We start from the raw sequence: 20,875 nt of genomic DNA, 5'->3' as shown, positions 1-20,875 counted from the left end.
ATTTTAATGTGACAATGGAGTGGAGGGGTCGAGATTGCAATAGTGGGCACAAATGTTGGTACGAGAATACGAGACCACTATGTACCAAACAAACCGACTGGAGTGGGGAAGGTCGATATTGTAATAGTGGGCACAAATGTTGGTACGAGAATAAGAGACCGCTATGTACTGAATAAACTAACTAGAGTGACAGAGGTCAAAACCGCAGCAGTGGCCATATATATTGATACGTATTCTCGTACTCACTATGTACTAAATTAATCGTCTTAAATCTATAAAAAAATTTATGGCTTAAAACACGAGAATTTTGTAAAATTACGCAAATGCAACAAAACACTGAAGCACATATATAAACTAGGAGTAAATTGATCAATTTTAAAGAACAAACAAAATCACAAATTCAAAAGAATTTGTATTTGATCTTTCCGATATAGTAGTAGTAGTAGTATTGTGATCTATATACTGGTAGTATGTTATCTTGTGAATGTAAGAGCTCCCCCGATGGAATTTAAACGGGAAGTATTGATTTAGTTCTTATTGAAAGGTTAAATATAATTATTTCGTGTTAACCTTGATTATATATCACGTGACTTGCAATTATTTTGCCCAATGAAATACTATATTGATTCATTCACATTGGACAGGGTACAAGTGGTGAAACAAAAAAGACTATATTCAAGTAGCGGATTTCATAGCAAAAAATTTTAATGAGAAAAAGGTAGGCCTTTAAAATTATGAAAAAAGTAGTGGATCCAACCCAAAGCGCCACTGTAATTATAAGGAATAGTAGTTTTTTGTACAACGACTGCTAGGATGGATGAAATGATTGTTTTATACTTTTATACCCCTCTCTTTTCCCCTTCATTCACTTTGGATGAAAAGTTATACTGGAGTACCATTTAATGGATCATCTATCATCATGTTTTGGATCCCTAATTGCTAAAATATTTCCTAGTTATTTTATGTAATTTAAAATATTTATCAAACTTATCTAATTTGTGTTATTTTAAAAGACAATCATATTTTTATCTAAATTTATAAATCTCAATGGGTGACAATAATTTAATCCTCAAAAAAAGATTACTTTGAGTAATATTTCCTAGTATTATTTACATTATTGACTAAGTTTGAGTTTGATTATCATTTGATCTTTAAATATCAAATTTATAACGACTCCATATGATATCATGTAAATGAGCTCGTGGAATTGGAATTGGAGGATTTCATTTTCAAATTTAATGTTCGGTATCATAAAATATTTGAATTTGAAATCGATCTGCATGTAATTCAAATACACAAACTTTTGATTTGTTTGATTTTCTCTAAACAATGTCTTTAGTTCAAATATGTGGCAAGTTAAAGCTTAATCGGCAATCAAAACAATGTCTTTAATGTTACTGAATTTTAATTAAAATGTCACATGCACACCCTCCTGGTACAACCTTATCTTTCATTCTCAAATTTCCTGACATCTTTGTTTGCCTTAGCATTGCCGTTAGTCACTGATCGACACAAATTTCTCAATACTTCAAGCTACAAAAGGCATATCCACGATTGGAAATCTAACAACTATTCCAAATACAATAAATGGAAACACATGAGCCTCAATTCCCCAAACTCCGACTAACCAGAGCGATGCTCACAAGGAGGCAAAAAAAATTCATCATAAAATTAAGCTAAAACACAGTACAACAAAGCTAATAAAAGTAAACTCTAATGAGCAAGCAAATCATCCCAAGTCACAGTGGCTATAACATAGTAAAAACTTATTGTTTTCATCCTAAAACCAATTAATAATATGAGGAGTGACATTTGAGCCATTTATATGGCTATTTCAATTATTTTTTTACGCTGATATGAGATATTGTTACATTTTTATTTTTGAAATTTGCGAGAGGAAGAAAATGTTAGTTGAATTGCATCGATGAGGAAGAATGAAAAGGAAGTACTCCTTTCGATTTCAAGTTTAAATGACGTACTAGTATTTATTCATGTTTCACACAAATAGTTTTAATTTGCCATGTCACTTTGGATTTCCCCTCCAATATTTATAGGTGAATAAAAAAGAAATGAAGAATACCAAAAGTTTCTGTATTTATAAATTAATAACTCGTCATTATATATTTTATCAATGTATGCATTAGAATTTTTGAAATTGGAAAAGGTAATTTTATAACTTATCATTACTTAGGCACTAAAATGCGAAGTATTAATGCAATTAAGGCTCCCTGTGCCCAGCCAACGGCTAGTCAATATTCGGCCAATACACCGATAAACCAAATCTCAACCGTCCGATACTCACAATCCAACGGCTCCTATTCAAGCTGGAGAATATGACCGTTATTTGGCAATACGCTGCTCTCCACTTGTATATATAACAAACACTTTGTCCGCGCTCACCTCTCTTTCTTCACCATCATTGTCACCGAAAGTAGATAAAGAAAGAAAAAATCTTGAGCGAGAAACTGTGAATCGAAGTAATCCCAAGTTTGAGGGTGAATTTTGTCGTCGTTTTGTGTAGCAGAGATGGCTTCTAGGGTTGTTATTCCGGAGCAACCGAGGGGTAAATTAACTAACACAGACTATATTTTTTCTTATTATTTGTTGATATTTGACTGAATATGGAAATTCTCGTGAGTTCTTGACATGGTGCGCTTCAGCTATATCATGATAAGCGCTTTCTTGATTGTTATCATAAGCTTAAAGATTCTGTTTTTATTTGGAGATGGCTCTCTTTGAATTTCTTGAGTATTGGGGTTTGTTAAATCAGTAGGTGGTGGAAAGCAGAAGATTGTGCAGGCCGAGGGCAGAAATAGGCGTGTTTTGAGAGATATTGGAAATTTGGCAACTAAACAAGCTGTTGTTGAGCGTAAGCCTCAAAATCAAATCACTCGCCCTGTAACCAGGTTCCTCCTCTCTCTCTTTCTCTCTCTCTCTCTCACACACACACACACAATAATGTAGGGTGTTCTTGCCTTCTTGGCATTGACTGTTGTGTGATTTTCAGGAGTTTTGGGGCACAGTTGCTGGCAAATGCACAAGCAGAAGCAGAGAAAAACATCTGCAAGGTGGGAAACTGGAGGGCATATAACCAATTATTCAGTGATTATCCATTTAAATAGTTTAGGGATTTACATGGAATTTGATTGCAGAAGCCACTGGTGGAAAGTGGAAAAGATTTGGTGGGGAAAGATGTTGTTGCTGCCAAGAAGGAAGCACTGAAGCCCAAGGAGGAGGCTGTGGTTGTGATCAGTTCGGATAAAGGAGAGAGTTGCAAAAGTGGAAGAAAAGAGAAGAAGGCTGCTAAAGCTTTCACTTCCATCCTATCTGCTAGAAGCAAGGTAACACACATACATTCCTGAATTCAACCTAATTCAAGAATTATAGTAGTTTGATGGATTAATGGATTGTTGCAGGCTGCCTGTGGGGTTACAAAGAAGCCCAAGGATAAGGTCGTGGACATTGATGCAGGGGACTCGGACAACGAATTGACAGCTGCTGAGTATGTTGAGGACATGTACACTTACTACAAGCTCACTGAAGTATGTATATATGCAAGAACTCATGTGTGTTTCTGGCATTTGCAAGAATCATATCAAATTTACTTATATGGTTGGTTGTTAGGGTGATGGTCGAGTTCACGACTATATGGAATCGCAACGAGAGATCAACTCGAAAATGAGAGGCATTCTGGTGGACTGGCTGATTGAAGTGCACAAGAAGTTTGAACTGACCCCTGAGAGCCTATACCTCACAGTGAACGTGATGGATCGATTCCTCTCCCTCAAGGCTGTTCCGAGGAGGGAGCTGCAGCTCGTTGGGATAAGCTCGATGCTGATTGCGTGCAAATATGAGGAGATATGGGCACCAGAGGTGAGTGACCTGATGGCGATATCGGACAATGCTTATGCAAGGGAACAAGTGCTGGTGATGGAGAAGGCGATTCTCGGGCAGCTGGAGTGGTACCTTACTGTACCGACTCCTTACGTGTTTCTGATTCGATACATCAAGGCCTCTATTCCATCTGATAAGGAGGTGAGTATTGATTTGAATGATCATTTTGGTGGTTTTAGTGTTGTTAATGATGATGATTTTGTTTGTTGAGTGCAGATGGAAAACATGAGCTTTTTCTTTGGTGAGCTTGGTTTGACAAGCTACTCGGTGATGACACGGTATAGCCCCTCGGTGCTTGCTGCTTCTGCTGTGTACGTTGCTCGTTGCACTCTCGGGAGGAGCCCGGTGTGGAGTGAGACGCTTAGGCACCACACGGGATACTCTCAAGATCAGCTCATGTATGTTTGTTTGTGTTTTTCGTGCTTATTAAGAATTGAAATAACTTAATAATTTGTGTTTGTGTTGTATTATTGTAATAGGGAGTGTGGGAAGGTGTTGGTTGGATTGCAGAGTGGTATGGCAGAGAGCAAGCTGAAAGCGGTGTGGAGAAAGTACTCTAATCCGGAGAGGGCTGCTGTTGCTATGTTTCCTCCGCCCACAATTTGATTCTTCAGCATCATCATCATAAGTTGTTTGGTTTTGTGTTGTGTTAACCAATTTGATTTTGACAAAATTAATGATTTGAGATCATTTATGTGTTATGATCTCCTAGTTAGGTATATAAACTCATTAGTTTGATTCATTCTTCTCCTCAGCTGTGTTTTTCTTATTGTAAAAAGCATTATTGAATTAGATTTATTGGAGAGAGAAGTTTTAATTTGGTAGGTCTTTCATATTAAACCAATAAACCAAACCAACCAACAATAGTTAGTATATGGGGGACAAGCAAAATTAGAACATTTCTTTTAGACTTTAGTAAAAATACTATGAAAACCTTATTAGACGTAGTAATACTACTATTTCAAAGAGTGAAATAAGTAGGGGTAGAATCGTAACTACATTTCGAATTAATTTACAGAAGAAAAGCCTCTCCTTGAAAGTTGAAAATCCATATCATCGTCTCTCTCCAGCCGAAGCAAATTCGCCCAAATCTCAATTCCAAAAAACCCTAATCACCCAACTCTCTCTCTCTCACCAGCTTCATCCTTTCACCTCAATCGCCAAAGCAAACGCAATCACTCCGCGGATCCTACAATGTCGGAATCGCCGGACCAAGCGCAGAACCTCCTCATTTCGCCGACCAGCTCACGCTCCGTCACCGAGACCATAAACGGGTCGCACCGATTTCTGATCCAGGGCTACTCCATGGCCAAAGGAATGGGCGTCGGCAAGCATATCGCCAGCCATGATTTCACCGTCGGGGGCTATAAATGGGCGATTTACTTTTACCCCGACGGTAAAAATCCCGAGGACAATTCCACTTACGTCTCGGTTTTCATCGCGCTGGCGAGCGAGGGCACGGATGTGCGGGCGCTGTTCGAGCTTACTCTTGTTGATCAGAGCGGGAAAGGGAAGCATAAAGTGCATAGCCATTTCGATAGGTCGCTTGAGAGTGGGCCTTATACACTTAAATACCGCGGCAGTATGTGGTAAATTCCTCTTCATTTCGCTACGACCGTGTTTTCTGCTCTTTACATTTGCTGCTACTGAGTATTGCTGTTGTTGACTGTTGATCACTTTGATTGGACCTAATCCAAGACGCTGCTACTGAGTGATTGTCTTATGTTGACTAACAATTTCTAGATAGTTTTGAATCGCGTCCGCCTTATAAAATTTTGAGTGTTTTTGAACCTCAAGCTGTCACTGTTTTTCTGTGTTACTTGTGATTTACTTAAAAGTTGAATTGGACTGAATTGTTTTTGATTTAGGATTAGTAGTGCCTGGTTATAAAATCAAAATACTTGCATTCTTCAGCTTTCTATTCATGATCAAACAATACAAATTCTCATATCATCGGTTAAATAATCTTAATGTGTATTGTATATGATTAATCGCATCACTAGGTAGATATTCTATCAAATGTGCATTTGAGCAATTTATTTGAAATATTTTTTTATCTCAGCAATTATGCTATGGTTTCAGATATTTAGTATTTCTTCTCAGCAATATGCTATGGTTTCAGATAAATAGTGATGATTAATCGCATCACTAGTTAGATATTTAGTATTTCTTCTTTTATAGTAGTACTCAAATTTAAAGAGTCCACCTTCTACTCCCTTTTTATTTGTGAATTTTTTTGATGATATCGGTTTTTGTCTTATCCATTATATGCTTTCAATGAATAACTGCTGATTGTTTGTGATCCTTCTCGCCTCATTATACTTGATACTATTTTCTTTTGGCTATTTTATAATTGACACTGTATTTCCTTGTGTTTTGTATTGGATGTATGATCATGTTATCATTAGGTGATTCTATCTTGTACGTAGGTCGTAGAATACCTCCGTACCTTGGTTTTGAAGGTTACATAGAATGACTTAGCATTTCCTAATGAATCGTGATATACATATTTTGGCACTTGGCTTTATATTGGGGATGTAATTACGTTTCTTAGTTTTGGTGTTTAATGAGTTGAAAATAAGTGTGCTATGAATCTCACATGATATTTGCATGTGGTATCACTCTGCAATAGCCATCGCAATGCAAATACCCTATTGGCTATTTATGGGCATTTGAACATTGAGAGGAAGGGACAGAGGTGCTGGGAGATGCACAGCCTAACAATGAAAATATAAAAGATAAAAAATCAAGTAATTGATAAGAAAAGAATTAACATGCATTTTTGTTGAACTATCTGGTTTCATGGCTTCTGCTTTCGTGTATTCAAATATGTTCAGGCCACTGACTTCTAATGATGAGTGAGGTAAATTGAGTAAATTTGTCATCAAATCTTCACTGGAGACAATTATGAAATCACTGCTGGTTGTATCAGAAAACAAGTCTCTTTTGTACATTTTTTAAGAAGTGTGCTGTACAAACATTGTTTTCATCATATTTCGTCAGTAAAACATAAATAAATTAAATACAGGGGATACAAGCGCTTTTTTAGGAGAGCCATGCTCGAATCTTCAGATTATCTCAAAGATGACTGCCTGAAGATCAACTGTACTGTTGGGGTTGTGGTTTCTGCCATTGACTGTTCAAGTTTACATCATATCCATGTTCCAGATTCTGACATTGGATCAGATTTTGGTACGCTTCTGGAAAATATGGAAGGTTCTGATGTAACTTTTAATGTGTCTGGGGAACAATTCCATGCCCACAAATTGGTATTGGCGGCCCGTTCTCCAGTTTTTTGTTCTGAATTTTTTGAACTGGATAGCGATGGGAAAGATATTACAGTGTCAGACATGGAACCTAAAGTTTTTAAGGTCAGTATGTTTATGCTTTCCAGTTGCTATTAACGCATGAATCATTAATCTATTTGCCGAAAAGAATTTCACTGATTCTATCCTAATATCTATTTGCTCGATGGTATCTTTTTTTTAGGCTGATGAGATCATTGTTTCAATGTTTCAAATAGCATGCTGAAGTTCCTTTTGCCCTTTTTGTCTGACAGGCAATGCTGCACTTTGTATATAGAGATGCCTTGGATGAAGATGAGATGATAGCATCTAGTTCTTCTTCTCCTTTGATAACTGACACTTTAATTGCAAAGTTGTTAGCTGCTGCTGATCGTTATGATTTAGGGAGACTAAAACGGATGTGTGAATCTTATCTTTGCAAGGACATATCTGTGAATTCTGTTGCACGTATACTGTCTTTGGCAGACCGTTATCATGCTACAGAATTGAAACCAATTTGCCTTAAATTTGCGGCTGAGAACCTAGCAGGTAAACAACATTTTGCCTTTTGTGCCATTTACTTCTGCATCAATTAAATATGATGTATGCTTCTGTGACATTGTTATGCAGGCATTATTAGTGCTTGCCTTGCTTTCTGCTGTATAGACATTTTTGCATTATTATATTCCTTTACACTGTTTTAAAAAAAAATCAGGTTGGGATGGATGGCAGGGGAACTACTTTCAACAATGCAGCCTGTATTCCTTTTTGCTGTTCTAAATATTTATGTGGGGCGATTCCTATTTATTGGCCACTCCTCCCGATTTTACCCGTTTAGAGCATGCCAATATGGTTTCGAATAATTGTTTGATATGTATCTTAAAAATGAAAAGGAAGCTAACTCTAGTACTCACTGTTAATATCAAAGATGGATAGTTTCTATGCACTAGAGATGTAATAGAATTGCACATAGTATACTTTCTGGATCACTAGGTATCGAGCACAGGTCATTTGGGAACCTATATTTTGTTCGTATGCATTTTAGAAAGAAGGAGCTGAACTTAATGTGTGAAACCCTGTACCATAAGAAGGAGGATAAAACAATTTAAAACACCTAGTTTGCTTTCTTTTGAACTGAGACATGACTCTGTTATGATTCTGCTGCAGCTGTTATGCGCTCTGATGGTTTTGAGTACCTTAAGGAGAACTGCGCGGCTCTACAGTCTGAACTCTTGAAAACGGTGGCTGGCTGCGATGAAGAATGTAGCAGCGGTGGTGGCAAGTCGAGAAGTGTATGGGGCCAGCTCTCTGATGGTGGTGATACCAGTGGCAGGAGAGTAAGGCAAAGGACTTGATTACGAAATGCTTGTTGTTGTGTGTAATGGAATACCATGTACTATATGCATATATAGTTATATACCCCTCTATTCCCTAAATTTTGAAATGTCAATGGATTTTAGTTTGTTTGTCTGTAAGCTGTTGTATTACACCTCCATCCAGGCACTGGGTTTGTTTTGACAGCATATTTCGATGCGCTGAATCTGATTCTAATTCCATCAATATTTTTTAGAATGTTAACTATTTTAGTTTTATAAGTAATTTTGGTTATTGTTTTCAGAAAATTTTGTTATTTAGGCTTGATTATCTATATTAATATAAATAAAATTGTAATTGTGAGTATTTTTTTTTATATTTCGGTGGTAATATTTAAACAACTAGTATATTTAAAACATGTCAGTTGGATCTCAATCGAGAATTTTGGTTTGTTAGGGTAACATTAGTAATTAAAACATAATTTTACCTTCTCAACCTTAAACCAAATATTTTGTTTCGATTTAGATTATATGGCTCAATTTTAGTTGATGATATTAAGAAGTTTAGCGATAGCAATTTGGTGAGCAATTCACCCATAGAAAAAACACTCAACTTTCATTATTACAAGTTTAGATCTTCAACCAGAGTACTTACTTTACATTTAATAAGTAAAATATTATAAATTTCAATAAAATAACAAAGATAATTTATTAAACCCAATATCGTAACACCTCCCTTCCCCAAATCGCTAAACCCCAATCTCCATAAATTTTCATTTTCTGTAGGCGACAATGGCACCATCCAATTTTCATTTTCTGTAGGGGCGAATGGCAACAGTCGGAGCAATTCGCGAGAGCGAGGCATCAGCGAACAGCCTTGAAATCGATGCTATTGCTCCTTTCGCCCTTGACGATCACAACAACAAACAGGTTTTCTTTTTCTCTCTCTTCGCTTCTGTTTTTCGGTATCAAGCATGATTTGATAATTTGATTCATTCTCCACTTCTAATTGAGCTTGTATTTCAGAGAGGAAAACTAGTGTCATTTGTTTTACCTCAAGTGCTTCGTCTCAGTAGAAATCGGAAAAAATCTTATTGTCAAGGTAAGATACTAAGAAGCTGAGATAATACTTCCCGTAAGAATTTTCCTCCAATTTCATTCTTGATTTGGATTAGTCTGGAAGAGACGGTTTCTGTTTCACTTGCTCAAGGTACAATCTTGCACTTCATAAAGGTCCATATATGCACTGACTTTCTTGTATATTGTTGTCTGATTATTTGTTTTTTATGATTCACCTAATTTCTACCATTACTTATGATGATTTAGGCATGAAGACCACGAGTATAAACCTATTTTGATATGGCAGAAAAAGGAGAATTTTGGGGTGTGTGTGTAATGTTGCTCCGCTTCATCCATAACCGCCAACAATGGTGTACCCTCAGCTTCTCCCTCTCCCCTCTTCACACACTCTCTCTCCTACCCCAAAGAAACAAACCCCCCCAAAAAACCACTACTACTAACTGGAACACAACTCACAAATTTGTACTCTCAAACCCCACTCTTTCTCTTCTAGAGACCAAATGCAGATCCATTTTTCAGCTCAAGCAAATCCAGTCTCAAATGATCGTCACTGGCCTCGCTCTAGACGGCCTGGCTTACAGCCGCTTGGTGACTTTTTGCGCACTTTCTCAAACGGGTGATCTTGATTATTCCAAAAGGCTACTGTTTTCGATGCCCAATCCAAATGCTTTTTCGTGGAATATCGTGATTAGGGCGACTGGTGAGAGCCAGTCTCCATTTGAAGCTTTGATTTTGTACAAGAAAATGTTGGTTTTCTCGAGTTTCGGTGGTGTTAGTTTGAGACCCGATAATTATACCTTTCCTTTATTGTTCAAAGTTTGTGCTAAATTCTTGCTTTCCCGTTTGGGACATGGGATTCTCGGCCATGTTGCCAAGCTGGATTATGATGGAGATATATATGTGCGTAATGCTTTGATCCATTTTTTGGCTGCTTGTGGGGAGTTGGAGGCTGCCCACCAAGTGTTTCAGGATAGTTGTGTGAGGGACTTGGTTTCTTGGAATTCGTTGATCAATGGGTATGTGAAGAGTGGGAGGGGGGAGGAGGCTTTGAGGGTATACAGTGGAATGGAGATGGAGAGGAGTGTTGATCCGGACGAGATCACCATGATTGGGGTTGTTATGGCATGTGCTCAGTTGGAGGATTTGGAGCTTGGGCGTAAATTTCACCGAGATATAAGAGAACGAGGGTTGAATTTGGGCGTCCGGCTTGCTAATGCACTTCTGGATATGTATGTCAAGTGCGGGGATCTTGAGAAAGCGAAGGAATTGTTTGAGAGAATGGAGGAGAAGACGATGGTGACTTGGACTACCATGATGGTGGCGTATGCAAAACATGGCTATTTAGATGTTTCACGGAGGCTCTCGTGCTGCCTCACTGGTAGGGCGAGATTATGTTTGGATCGAATATTCGCAGCTAACGCATCTGGGATTGTAACTTGTAGTTGTAGGTCAGTCAGGATCTCTTTTTTTGGTCCATTAAATAGTCATTTTAAACACAGTTCAGCTCACATATGGTTAACATTTCAAATCTTTCTTAGATTGATTTTTTTTACCTGAGTCCTATATAGTTCTCATATGTGTGCAGTTCTATAATTTTCTCATTGGCACACAACAGTTTGCCAAACTTAGTATCCTTTCCTATGTTTTGTAATATCAGATGTAGTTAGGCATTCAATTACTTAAAGTAGGAGTTCATAGGAGGAATGGTAATATTATCTTACTCAAGTGCTTATATTTTCATGTATTTTACTACTATAATTTATAATCAAGTATTTGTAATGTTGTTCTTTGCATTTAAAATTTATAACCACTGACCCAGTTCTTTTTAAGTATGAATTTTTTCACTTCCTCTTCTTTAACCAAAAAACATATATTCCTACAACACATGAACCAACTCATGATATCGACAAATTAACAAATAGGCAACTTAAAATAATTCTGTTATTATCTTCAAGAAATGGAATCGTATGTTCCAAAACATTTCCCACCTCTTATTCTATTCTCATGCTTTGGTTTGGTAATTCAATTGATTGTAATCATTTTTTATATGTAAAAAAAAACAATGGAGTGATATATAAATAATAATAAAAATTAAACTAATTAATTTGTATTAGTAAGACTCAAACCTAACATAAAATCGTTCGGTAAATAAAGAGAAGTGGAGGGGAGTAAATGTTATAAACAATAAAGGGGCGGCTAATATTGTAGAATTATGAATAATGAACGCCACACCTCTTCCAACTTCCTAGGGTATAGATTATCCCAGTTTTCTCCCTCAGCTTCTCCGCAAATTGCTTTAACAAACTCACCAATTTACTTCTCATTTTTCGAATCCACTAATTTTTCCATTCACGCGTGAAAAGTCGTCGCCTTCGTCATATTCGAGGTATTTTCTGTCCAATCTTAGTCGCACCCTTTTTTGTTTTTACAAATCTGATCTCAATTCCTCTTCCATTTGTTTGAAGTTTTTACAACCGATTCCCTTTTGAAAAGCCAATTTCTAACGCAATCAAATTTCCGATTCGTTCTTATTCTGTTTCTGCAGACTCCAAATCGATTTAGAGCTTGAGTGATTAGCCTAATTTTTTTTAGGTCTGTTTGCGGGTGTGATTGAGTTGGGCTTTCGCAAGGTTTTTGGGGCATCCCTGTTTTTCCATTTATCATTTTTGTGATATTTGAGATTTTTGTGATAATTCGGAAAGTCAAAATATCAATATCAAGGTCAGACTTTGGGTACAAGCATCTGAACAATATTCAGGAAAATAGTTTTATGGCATTTGAATGCCGACAAGATACAGAAATCGGCTTAAAGAACTGCTCAGGAAAATGTGTGGATGAACTTGGAAAGTCAGAACTCCTCTCCAATCAAATTGTTTTTGTGAAGAACGGAAAAACTGAATCTTTGGGGATTGAGAAACAGCAGTCTATATCGAAATCAAATTCTGAAATCGGGTTAAGTTTCTCTGAAGCTTTGCCCAGCCAGCATTGGTCCTTTTCTGATCTACCTCCAGCATTGATATCTGAAATTTTTAATTACCTAGATCCAAAGGGACTTGGTATTGTGTCTTGCGTCAATACATATTTGTATAGGCTTGCATCTGATCACTGTGTTTGGAAGGACTTCTACTATGAGAGGTGGGGGCAGCCGGCAACCGCTGCCAATTTGGGGCCAGGAGGTTCGGATGAGAACTCATGGAAGAAATTGTTTGGGGAGAGAGAATTCCGGAGCAAGACATTTATGGGACGTTACAGCATCGATACTCTGTATGGCCACAAAGAAGCTGTGAGGACCGTCTTTGTGCTAGCTTCCAAAAAGCTGGTCTTCACATCGGGATATGATCAGGTGGTGAGAATGTGGGATCTGGAAGAAGGTTTGTCTATAACATCATCTCGACCTCTTGGTTGCACCATTCGAGCTGTTGCAGCTGATACAAAACTTTTGGTTGCTGGGGGTACTGATGGTTTTATACATGGTTGGAAGGTTGAGGATGGGAACCCTCACTTGTTTGACCTTAGGGCACCACAAAATCAGAATATGGAGTTCCGAATCTGGGGACACGACGGGCCTATAACTTGTCTTGCTTTGGAATTCGGGAAAATGTACAGTGGTTCATGGGACATGACTGTTCGTGTCTGGGATCGTTCTTCTCTGAAATGTTTGAATATCTTGGTGCATAATGACTGGGTTTGGAGCCTCGTTCCTCATGATACTACAATTGGGAGCACTGCAGGTTCAAGTGCTTACATTTGGGACACTGCTTCTGGATCCCTGCTTTCCGTCATTTACAGTGCCCACGCTGGTAACGCATATGCCTTGGCACGAAGCCACTCAGGGAAGCTTCTGTTTACTGGAGGGGAGGATGGCTCCATACACATGTTTGAGGTCACTAGAAATGTTAAGTGCAATATGCGAAGGATTGCTACTTGGATTCCTCACACTGGATCTGTTTATTCTCTTGCATTTGAGTTCCCTTGGTTAGTTTCAGCTTCCAGTGATGGGAAGATATCACTTATTGATGTGAGAAAGTTGCTGAAGACCAGCAAAATTTCACCTACTGGAAAGGTTTCTAAGGGTAGCAATGCGGACCAAAAGAATGTGGAACCCCCACAGAGAATGCTGCATGGGTTCGGATGCAATTTGTTCTCTGTGGGTATTGGTTCTGATCGAATTGCTTGTGGTGGTGAAGATGGTGTTATCAGGATCTGGAATTTTTCTCAAGCTCTTGAAATTGAACAAAGAATCCAGAGTTTGAGAGGTATGAAGCTCGAGAATCGAATGAGGCGCCGTAAGCTCCAAATTGAGATGAGTAGTGGTAAAGGGAATCCAGGTGAGCAGTGTTCAGCAGCTGCAAAGAAAAACCAGATGAATAGTGATAAGAATGGGTGGCATAACAGGCGTAGAGTAGGTGGGAAGGTGAAAGTGTAGTTTCTGACTATTATTATTTCCTTATCATCTTAGTTCTAATTGGCTAGGTATGTACTAAGGAATAGTTCGATTAGTAGCTTTGTAGTTTTCAAGTTGTTTACTGAATGTTTAGCCTTTATAAATTCTCTTTCCATTATGCCTCTTGCAACTATATACAAATAATGCACCTTTATGTCTATGCATATTTCAATTTTCTATTGTTTCCCTTTTGTTCTGACTCTTTTCTTTTGGAAACTTTCTAATGTTAATTTCAGTGTGTTAAATATTGCATAATTACTAGTCATACTATATGTGTGATTTTTGTATCTGAACTAGAACTGATCTTCACCTACTAAGGCAGAAAGATTCAATCTGTTTTGCCAACAACTTTCTACCAAATGGATAGCTGACATCTATGATTATCTGAAGCTGATTTGGTGCTATAGATCGATCTTGTATAAACTTAAGTCTCTCTGTAAAATCTGGTGCCATGGCGTGTTGGGTTGAAGAACTTGATTTTCCTAGACTAGAAATCCCAGTAACCATTGATGGAATAGGTCATGTATTGTCAGATTTTGACCTTGCTACAGCACAACAGGATACTACTCTTTACCTCTCCAATCTTGATGACATGATTGGAGTGCGCCTCTTCACTCCGACGGTCTACTTCTACCAGCCACAGGGCGATGAACCTGTTGTTCAGATACTCAGGGACGCGCTGACGAAAGTTCTAGTGCCTTACTATCCTTTCACAGGCAGGCTAAGAGAGACGGAGAATGGGAAGCTGGAGATTTTCTTTGGCCCCAATCAAGGTGCTCTGCTTGTTGAGGCCCATTCGGACGTCCCCTTTGCAGATCTCGGAGATTTATCAGTGCCAAATCCTGCCTGGATGAACTTGATCTACCGATTTCCCAATGAAGAACAGTACAAAGTTGTGGACATGCCACTGGTGATAGCTCAAGTAACCAAGTTCACCTGTGGTGGCTTCAGCCTTGGTTTGAGAATGTGCCATTGTCTCTGTGATGGCCTCGGAGCAATGCAGTTTCTCAGTGCCTGGGCTGAAACAGCGAAAGCTGGCTCTTTGGTGGTGAATCCAAAGCCTTGTTGGGATCGAGAGGTATTTCTGCCCCGCGACCCCCCCAAGATTCAGTTCTCCCATACTGAATTCAAGAGAATTGTCGACGGTTCCACCTTGGCAAAGACACTGTGGCAAGGCAAGCCTGTCCAGAAATGCTACCGGATGAGCCGCGAATTCCAAGCCCGTTTGAAGATACTAGCACAAGCGGGAGAGCTTTCATGCACAACCTTTGATGCAACAGCAGCTCATGTGTGGAGATGTTGGGTGAAAGCACTGAATGTGAAGCCTCCCGACTGCGAGCTTCGCCTCACTTTCTCCGTCAATGCTCGTGAGAAGTTGAGAGATACTCCTCTGAAAGAAGGTTTTTATGGTAATGCCTTGTGCGTGGCGTGTGCTACGAGCACCATAGAGAGCCTTGTGAAGGGATGCCTAGCTGACACATCCCAGTTAGTCCGCGAGGCTCGGTTAGGGGTCTCGGAGGAGTATCTGAAATCAACAATCGACTACATTGATCTCTATAGGCCTAAGAGGCTAGAATTTGGTGGCAAACTGACGATAACTCAATGGACTCGGTTTTCTATATACGAGGCCGCTGATTTCGGTTGGGGTAAGCCGATATATGCCGGCCCTATCGACTTAACTCCAACGCCTCAAGTGTGTGTGTTTTTGCCTGAAGGAGGGGCTGAACCAAGTGGAACAATGTTGCTCTGCATATGCTTGCCGGAATGTGCTAGTCATGGATTCAAAGAATTGTTGTTATCAAATTGATTTTCGACTAGCACGTTTCGTGATTGTATAGCAGAATCCAGCATGTTTAGCATGATCTAGCTCATTACATATTTGCCTGTAATAGTATGCAATATTAAGAAGGCATGTGTTTACTTGGATCAGGGTCTTTATGTGCTTTTGCTTTTTTTTTTTGGAACCCAATTAGTATAATAGAACAAGATAAATGTAGAATGTGTTGAGATTGTGAAGCACAGAACTTATGAGTCAACCAAACAGGAATAAGTTGGCAAAGTCACAATTCATAAAAAGACTCTTTAACATATACTACTAATTTCCTGTTGCTTTGATACTCACATGCTGATATTTGAACATAGCAAGCTATAGAAAGCACAGGAATGGCGAGCGGTAAGTATTTTCTTTATCTGATATTTGTGATGACATCTGCTTGTGTTGATTCCGTGAAAATAGGGCTCTCTGGTGTTGAGACACCACCAGGCCCGGCTATGTTTGTATTGGGGGATTCGTCGGTCGATTGTGGAGACAACAATCCGTTTAACGCTCTCTTCCACAGAAATCTGTCGCGATTCCCTTGTAATGGCTCTGATACAACTCTTCTTCCACAGCTTCTTGGTACTCTCTCTCCATCTTTCATAAAGTTTTATAGGATTAACATAGGCACTAGCCTTGGGGAATGAGGGAGCAGTAGTTTCTGAGCAAATGAGCTTTTAAATTTCTTTCTTTCTGTCAAGAACTTAATATACTTTCTGTCCAGAAATGCTATCATGTCTAAATTATTTATCTGGATGAATATGTATTAGTAAGTTAAATTCTGTGATGCAGCGAAGCAGATGAAGTTGCCGCATACCACACCATTCTACAGTCAAAATGGTTCAATCGATCGGATTTTAGGTGGTCTAAACTTCGGGTCAGCAGAAGCTAGCATCCTCTCCCCTCATAGTCGAAACTACCAGTCTCTCAACCAGCAGCTCCGCCAGGCACTCGAGACTATTCAGTTATTGCAGCTCCAGCTTGGTGAATCAACTGCCAATGCATTCATCAACTCTTCTGTCTTCTATCTCTCCTTTGGGAAAGACGACTTCACCGATTTCCTCCACAACAACTCATTAGGTAACAGTGGCTTCGACTTTGCCCACATTTTGGTTGAGCAGATGACAAATGGCGTGAGAAGCTTGTACGCCTCTAATGTGAGGAAGATAGTATGCGCTGGTGTCGTGCCCTTGGGGTGTGCACCGCAAGCGCTGCTGCTGCTCGAGTCGGGTGGGAATGGCATAAGGAAAGCGTGCTTGGACGACGTCAACAAAGTGGTATCGTACTATAACAGGCGACTGGAGGAGAACATAGCCGGCATGGACCGACAGCTGGGAGACGCACGCGTTGTCTTTTGTGATGTTTATGAGGCCGTGATGGAGGTCATCGATCACCCAGCCAAATACGGTGCGAGTTTGTTTGTTTGGAAATGGTGTGGTATTTAGTGTTATTGAGGTGTTTGTGGTGCAGGGATAGAGGATGTGAGGAATGCGTGCTGTGGAGTGGTGAGGGACGGGAAGGTGAGTGGCTGCGTGTCAACGGAGATGGCCTGCCAAGAAGCTTCGACTCACGTGTGGTGGGACTTGCAAAACCCGACCCCGGCTGTGAACTCGCTCGTGGCTCAGTCCGCATGGTCTTCTCCTTCCCTTTGCCGCCCCTTTTCTTTGAAACAACTCTTCTGAGTTGTGGAAAGCGAACCGGTGAGGATGGTCTGTGATATAGTACTACTACTATCCCTATACTCAAGAATGAGGAATAAAAGAAGCATTGAATTCAATTAGCAAAATCCGAAGGCAAGTGTTAATTAATGATACAATAATTAAGCGTGTAATGAATTCAATTAGCTACAACGATACATAAGTCCATATATAAATGATGAAATGAAGATATGAATCTGCATGGAAATGTAAATTACATAGAGCTTAGAATGTGAAGAAATATATGAAAAATACAAATCCAATGAGGAAATGGTGGATGGACACTAAATTGGTTGTGCTTCCAGCATCAGATGCTGGTGGTGTTGTTTCTTCTCCACCTGAGGAAGGGCCTTCAGTTGGTGTGAATGCTGTTGATACAGAATTTCATCAAACACAGGTTGGGACAAAAAATTGAAAATATAACTTACTCCCTCCGTTACGTAATAGTAAAGTCATTTTATTTTATTTTATTTTAAGACGTTCCATAGTAGTAGTAGAGTCATTTCATTTTTTAGTACTCCTACTTAAAAGAAAGGAAGATACCTGGTGAAGGGGCTTCACTTGGTGAGAGAGATACTGGAATACCGATGGCTGCATGCTCAATAAATTAGTCAAATTCGTGATGATGGTGATTAAAAGTTATACTGCTATAACTATAATAAAAGCCTAGCCTAGTTTACAACATCAGTCAACCTTGTTACAGAATGTAATATGAAGAATTAATTAAGGTCTAGTTCGTTGCAAAATAATCTCGGAGAGGAAAGACCTACCTAGTGCCATATATTACTACTACCTAATTAATCCATGTATTCATCAACACTTGCTATACTAGTCCTAGATCTTATACTATATTGGTTTATCACAAACAACATTGAAAAACAAATTTGCCACCCACAACTTACACACTATTTGATTAAGTTTTGTGTAATTCAGACCTCTATACAGATGTTTAAAATAAAGTAAATGTAGATACTAGTATACAATAATAAGAAACTTACTCCACCTTCCGTCCATGAATAATAGTCTCGTTTTATTATTTTGGGATGTCCAAAAAAAATAGTGATATTTCTAAAAATAAAAAGCTTTTTCTCATACTTTACCTAATTTTTCATCTTTCTCTCTTAATTTACTGATTCGTTATTTACTCATTTATAGTGTTGTGAGAATTGAATGGATAGTTAAAACAACAGGGACTACCTATATTAATAATTTTGTCAGTGACAGGTAGATGGGTGGGCAATAATTATCATTAATGAGCAAAGATATATAGTTGGTCCTTGAGTAGATATTAAATATTTACTACGAATATTATTGCACCTTCTAATGTTTATTTTATTATCATATAATTTGCATAAACTTATCTGTCTTATTTGGAGATGGGAAGGATTGATGGTTAAAATTTGCATAAACCACTTGTAATTTAAAGACTTTATATAATAAAATGGGAAACACAAATAATTGAATCGGCCCATAAATCATGTTTGATTAAACAAATCATTACTAGATTTCAAGTGGCCCCCAAAATCACGATGGATGTTTTGAATTAATAAAAAAGTAGTGTTGTGAATCTTGGTCATGCAATGGCCGTTACAATTAGATATTTCAAAATCATACACCATTATTTAAAAGAAAACTCATAAAACCACCACTAATTAATCCAACAATAATAATAGCGTGCATTAAAAAGCGTAGAGAATTAAGAAGGAATTGCAAATACCTGCACACAAGCTAACCGGAGGGGTGGAGACATTGCAGAGAGAAGGCAGCTTAAGAGCTCTGTTGAGATCGACGGCGATCCCAACCTTGGAGGGGTCCCCCAACAGCTGGCACAAGCAGATTGGCTGCGTATCCACCAAGTTCCCCAGCTCCGGGCAGCATCCGCCGGCGGGTTGGGTCAGATTACTCCCCTCCTCTACAAATGTCAGGCAATCCGACAGGTTTAGTAAATAAGGGAAGCAATCCAGCTCCGGCGCAGGCCCAGGCGCTTCCGGAAATGTCGGCGCCGGCGCGGGTGACTGCGCGGTCGCCGTCGCCGCGATAATGAGGGCGATCATCAGTGAATAGGCAATGGTGGAGGAGGACATGGCTGTGGTGGTGAAATTAGGTCGAAATTGGGTGGGATTTGTGGTGAGCTTGCTTGGGTTTATTAATATATAACAGCTAGCAATTGAGGAAATTCTGTGTGTAAAAAGATGAAGAAATTGAAATGGGCCCAACCGCCAAATTTATTTCTTTCACATTTCAAACTCTGCTACATTTCTTTTTCAAATTAACTTTTATCTCTTGTTTTGATTTACAAGCTCATCCACATGTCTTATACGTTACAATGCTTTTCAATTTTTAATATTTTAAATATTTTAAAAATTACCTCACCAGAATTGTTTTTTTTCTTTAAATATTATTCTTTAAAATCACTAACCTCTTAACTATATATTGATATTTTCTATTTATTTTAAAAGTGTAAAAAAAAATCACAAACTTCACATTTCGTGTAGTATTATTTTCCACGTTGGATCAACCTTCATATCTGACTAGCGTATGTGACTTTTTATCCTATTTGCCACAAACTTTTAAAGTGATATTAAAGTGGTAGTATAAAATATCGCAAATGTTACTCGATTGCAGATTCCCTACGTAGAATGAGTTTGGTAGCAAATATCTTATTCGGAGCTGGGAAATAACACAGAATGTAAAAGTTGTGATATTTCAAATCACTTTTAAAATTCATTAAAAATGGAGTATCAGATTTAGACCAAAGTTCGTTGTTTTAGGTACCAATTTCGGAAAGAGGAATGAAAATGAATTAAGTTGGAAAAATTGAAAAGCAATTTAATCTTCCGCATTAACTAGAATCGACAAATCACATTGTAATTTTTGTATACATAAATAAAATCGTAAGGAAATTAAATATGGAGGCAGTTGGAAGGTAGACACAAGGGGAAAGGCTTTGGAATAACTTTCTCAATTTGCTTTATATAAGCAGCATCACATTTTTAATTCGAAATATGCAAAGCAAATAAGTTGTCGCATGTGACAATGCCCCACAATATTCTAGTCCACAAGTTTGAACAAAAAGCATGATGCAAAATTAGGTTTTTGGAATTAGATGGGAATTTATGGATGGATCACTCTAATAAAATGGGTTGCATTTATTGTTGGCAGATGGAAAGGTGGTGCCAACTGTTGTCTTAAATTCACAACTTCGAATTAGGAATATAAGAGCATCCGCCGGACTCGTTGTTGTGATCCATCACTCGATGATGCTCTTGAACAGAAAGTTAGAGAGAGAGAAAACTCGTTAAAACAAGTGGTGCAAATGAAAATGAAACGAAAATCGCGTTTATATA

The 20,875-nt window shown here is 38.5% G+C and overlaps 7 protein-coding genes across 9 annotated transcripts; 6 read left to right on the top strand and 1 right to left on the bottom strand.

Annotated features, from left to right (window-relative positions):
* Positions 1-2,414: 2,414 nt before the first annotated feature.
* On the top strand, positions 2,415-4,713 carry LOC125188289 (G2/mitotic-specific cyclin S13-7-like). 2 transcript variants are annotated; one of them, XM_048085063.1, is made up of 8 exons: positions 2,415-2,563; positions 2,774-2,906; positions 3,008-3,068; positions 3,153-3,341; positions 3,417-3,542; positions 3,625-4,035; positions 4,111-4,292; positions 4,374-4,713. In XM_048085063.1, the coding sequence occupies exons 1-8, from the start codon at positions 2,527-2,529 to the stop codon at positions 4,498-4,500; spliced, it is 1,266 nt and encodes a 421-aa protein (XP_047941020.1). In that variant the 5' UTR covers positions 2,415-2,526; the 3' UTR covers positions 4,501-4,713. The 2 variants fall into 2 exon arrangements, with proteins under 2 accessions (XP_047941020.1, XP_047941019.1); XM_048085062.1 differs by having other exon boundaries at positions 2,771-2,906.
* Positions 4,714-4,933: 220 nt separating this feature from the next.
* LOC125188290 (BTB/POZ and MATH domain-containing protein 4-like) lies at positions 4,934-8,756 on the top strand. Its single transcript, XM_048085065.1, has 4 exons — positions 4,934-5,483; positions 6,923-7,265; positions 7,454-7,727; positions 8,346-8,756. Exons 1-4 carry the CDS (start codon positions 5,089-5,091, stop codon positions 8,531-8,533), a joined length of 1,200 nt encoding a protein of 399 aa, XP_047941022.1. The 5' UTR covers positions 4,934-5,088; the 3' UTR covers positions 8,534-8,756.
* Positions 8,757-9,222: 466 nt separating this feature from the next.
* LOC125189506 (pentatricopeptide repeat-containing protein At2g22410, mitochondrial-like) lies at positions 9,223-11,234 on the top strand. Its single transcript, XM_048086778.1, has 3 exons — positions 9,223-9,421; positions 9,518-11,002; positions 11,229-11,234. Exons 2-3 carry the CDS (start codon positions 9,851-9,853, stop codon positions 11,232-11,234), a joined length of 1,158 nt encoding a protein of 385 aa, XP_047942735.1. The 5' UTR covers positions 9,223-9,421; positions 9,518-9,850.
* Positions 11,235-11,801: 567 nt separating this feature from the next.
* On the top strand, positions 11,802-14,133 carry LOC125186643 (F-box/WD-40 repeat-containing protein At5g21040). Of its 2 annotated transcripts, none has more exons than XM_048083051.1 (2): positions 11,802-11,957; positions 12,164-14,133. In XM_048083051.1, the coding sequence occupies exon 2, from the start codon at positions 12,342-12,344 to the stop codon at positions 13,995-13,997; it is 1,656 nt and encodes a 551-aa protein (XP_047939008.1). In that variant the 5' UTR covers positions 11,802-11,957; positions 12,164-12,341; the 3' UTR covers positions 13,998-14,133. The 2 variants fall into 2 exon arrangements, with proteins under 2 accessions (XP_047939008.1, XP_047939007.1); XM_048083050.1 differs by having other exon boundaries at positions 12,117-14,133.
* A 201-nt stretch (positions 14,134-14,334) lies between these two features.
* LOC125186644 (omega-hydroxypalmitate O-feruloyl transferase) lies at positions 14,335-15,941 on the top strand. The gene has a single exon (XM_048083052.1). The coding sequence runs from the start codon at positions 14,467-14,469 to the stop codon at positions 15,820-15,822; it is 1,356 nt and encodes a 451-aa protein (XP_047939009.1). The 5' UTR covers positions 14,335-14,466; the 3' UTR covers positions 15,823-15,941.
* Positions 15,942-16,178: 237 nt separating this feature from the next.
* On the top strand, positions 16,179-17,513 carry LOC125189505 (GDSL esterase/lipase At1g71250-like). Its single transcript, XM_048086777.1, has 4 exons — positions 16,179-16,188; positions 16,252-16,413; positions 16,624-17,244; positions 17,302-17,513. Exons 1-4 carry the CDS (start codon positions 16,179-16,181, stop codon positions 17,511-17,513), a joined length of 1,005 nt encoding a protein of 334 aa, XP_047942734.1.
* Positions 17,514-17,650: 137 nt separating this feature from the next.
* Positions 17,651-19,701, bottom strand: LOC125186645 (non-specific lipid transfer protein GPI-anchored 11-like). Its single transcript, XM_048083053.1, has 3 exons — positions 19,246-19,701; positions 18,072-18,119; positions 17,651-17,896 (listed from the first exon to the last, which is right to left on the bottom strand). The coding sequence occupies exons 1-3, from the start codon at positions 19,610-19,612 to the stop codon at positions 17,754-17,756; spliced, it is 558 nt and encodes a 185-aa protein (XP_047939010.1). The 5' UTR covers positions 19,613-19,701; the 3' UTR covers positions 17,651-17,753.
* Between the last annotated feature and the right edge of the window lie 1,174 nt (positions 19,702-20,875).

Source organism: Salvia hispanica, chromosome 5 (assembly GCF_023119035.1).
Source record: "Salvia hispanica cultivar TCC Black 2014 chromosome 5, UniMelb_Shisp_WGS_1.0, whole genome shotgun sequence".
In the NCBI taxonomy this organism is placed as follows: Eukaryota; Viridiplantae; Streptophyta; class Magnoliopsida; order Lamiales; family Lamiaceae; genus Salvia; species Salvia hispanica.
Note: the sequence above shows the minus strand (reverse complement) of the source record. Positions and strands in the feature narration are given on the sequence as shown.

Excerpts from the sequence above, each read along its gene's own strand:
- LOC125186644 (XM_048083052.1), top strand. The coding sequence starts at position 14,467 with ATGGCGTGTTGGGTTGAAGAACTTGATTTTCCTAGACTAGAAATCCCA.
- LOC125189506 (XM_048086778.1), top strand. The coding sequence starts at position 9,851 with ATGGCAGAAAAAGGAGAATTTTGGGGTGTGTGTGTAATGTTGCTCCGC.
- LOC125186643 (XM_048083051.1), top strand. The coding sequence starts at position 12,342 with ATGGCATTTGAATGCCGACAAGATACAGAAATCGGCTTAAAGAACTGC.
- LOC125189505 (XM_048086777.1), top strand. Across the intron at positions 16,414-16,623 it reads TCTTCTTCCACAGCTTCTTG|CGAAGCAGATGAAGTTGCCG; the intron begins GTACTCTCTCTC and ends TCTGTGATGCAG. Across the intron at positions 17,245-17,301 it reads CCCAGCCAAATACGGTGCGA|GGATAGAGGATGTGAGGAAT; the intron begins GTTTGTTTGTTT and ends TTTGTGGTGCAG.
- LOC125186645 (XM_048083053.1), bottom strand. The coding sequence starts at position 19,612 with ATGTCCTCCTCCACCATTGCCTATTCACTGATGATCGCCCTCATTATC. Across the intron at positions 18,120-19,245 it reads TCCGGTTAGCTTGTGTGCAG|CCATCGGTATTCCAGTATCT; the intron begins GTATTTGCAATT and ends TTGAGCATGCAG. Across the intron at positions 17,897-18,071 it reads AAGTGAAGCCCCTTCACCAG|CATTCACACCAACTGAAGGC; the intron begins GTATCTTCCTTT and ends CTGTATCAACAG.
- LOC125188290 (XM_048085065.1), top strand. The coding sequence starts at position 5,089 with ATGTCGGAATCGCCGGACCAAGCGCAGAACCTCCTCATTTCGCCGACC. Across the intron at positions 5,484-6,922 it reads AAATACCGCGGCAGTATGTG|GGGATACAAGCGCTTTTTTA; the intron begins GTAAATTCCTCT and ends AATTAAATACAG. Across the intron at positions 7,728-8,345 it reads TGCGGCTGAGAACCTAGCAG|CTGTTATGCGCTCTGATGGT; the intron begins GTAAACAACATT and ends ATTCTGCTGCAG.
- LOC125188289 (XM_048085062.1), top strand. The coding sequence starts at position 2,527 with ATGGCTTCTAGGGTTGTTATTCCGGAGCAACCGAGGG. Across the intron at positions 2,907-3,007 it reads ATCACTCGCCCTGTAACCAG|GAGTTTTGGGGCACAGTTGC; the intron begins GTTCCTCCTCTC and ends TGTGATTTTCAG. Across the intron at positions 4,036-4,110 it reads CTATTCCATCTGATAAGGAG|ATGGAAAACATGAGCTTTTT; the intron begins GTGAGTATTGAT and ends TGTTGAGTGCAG.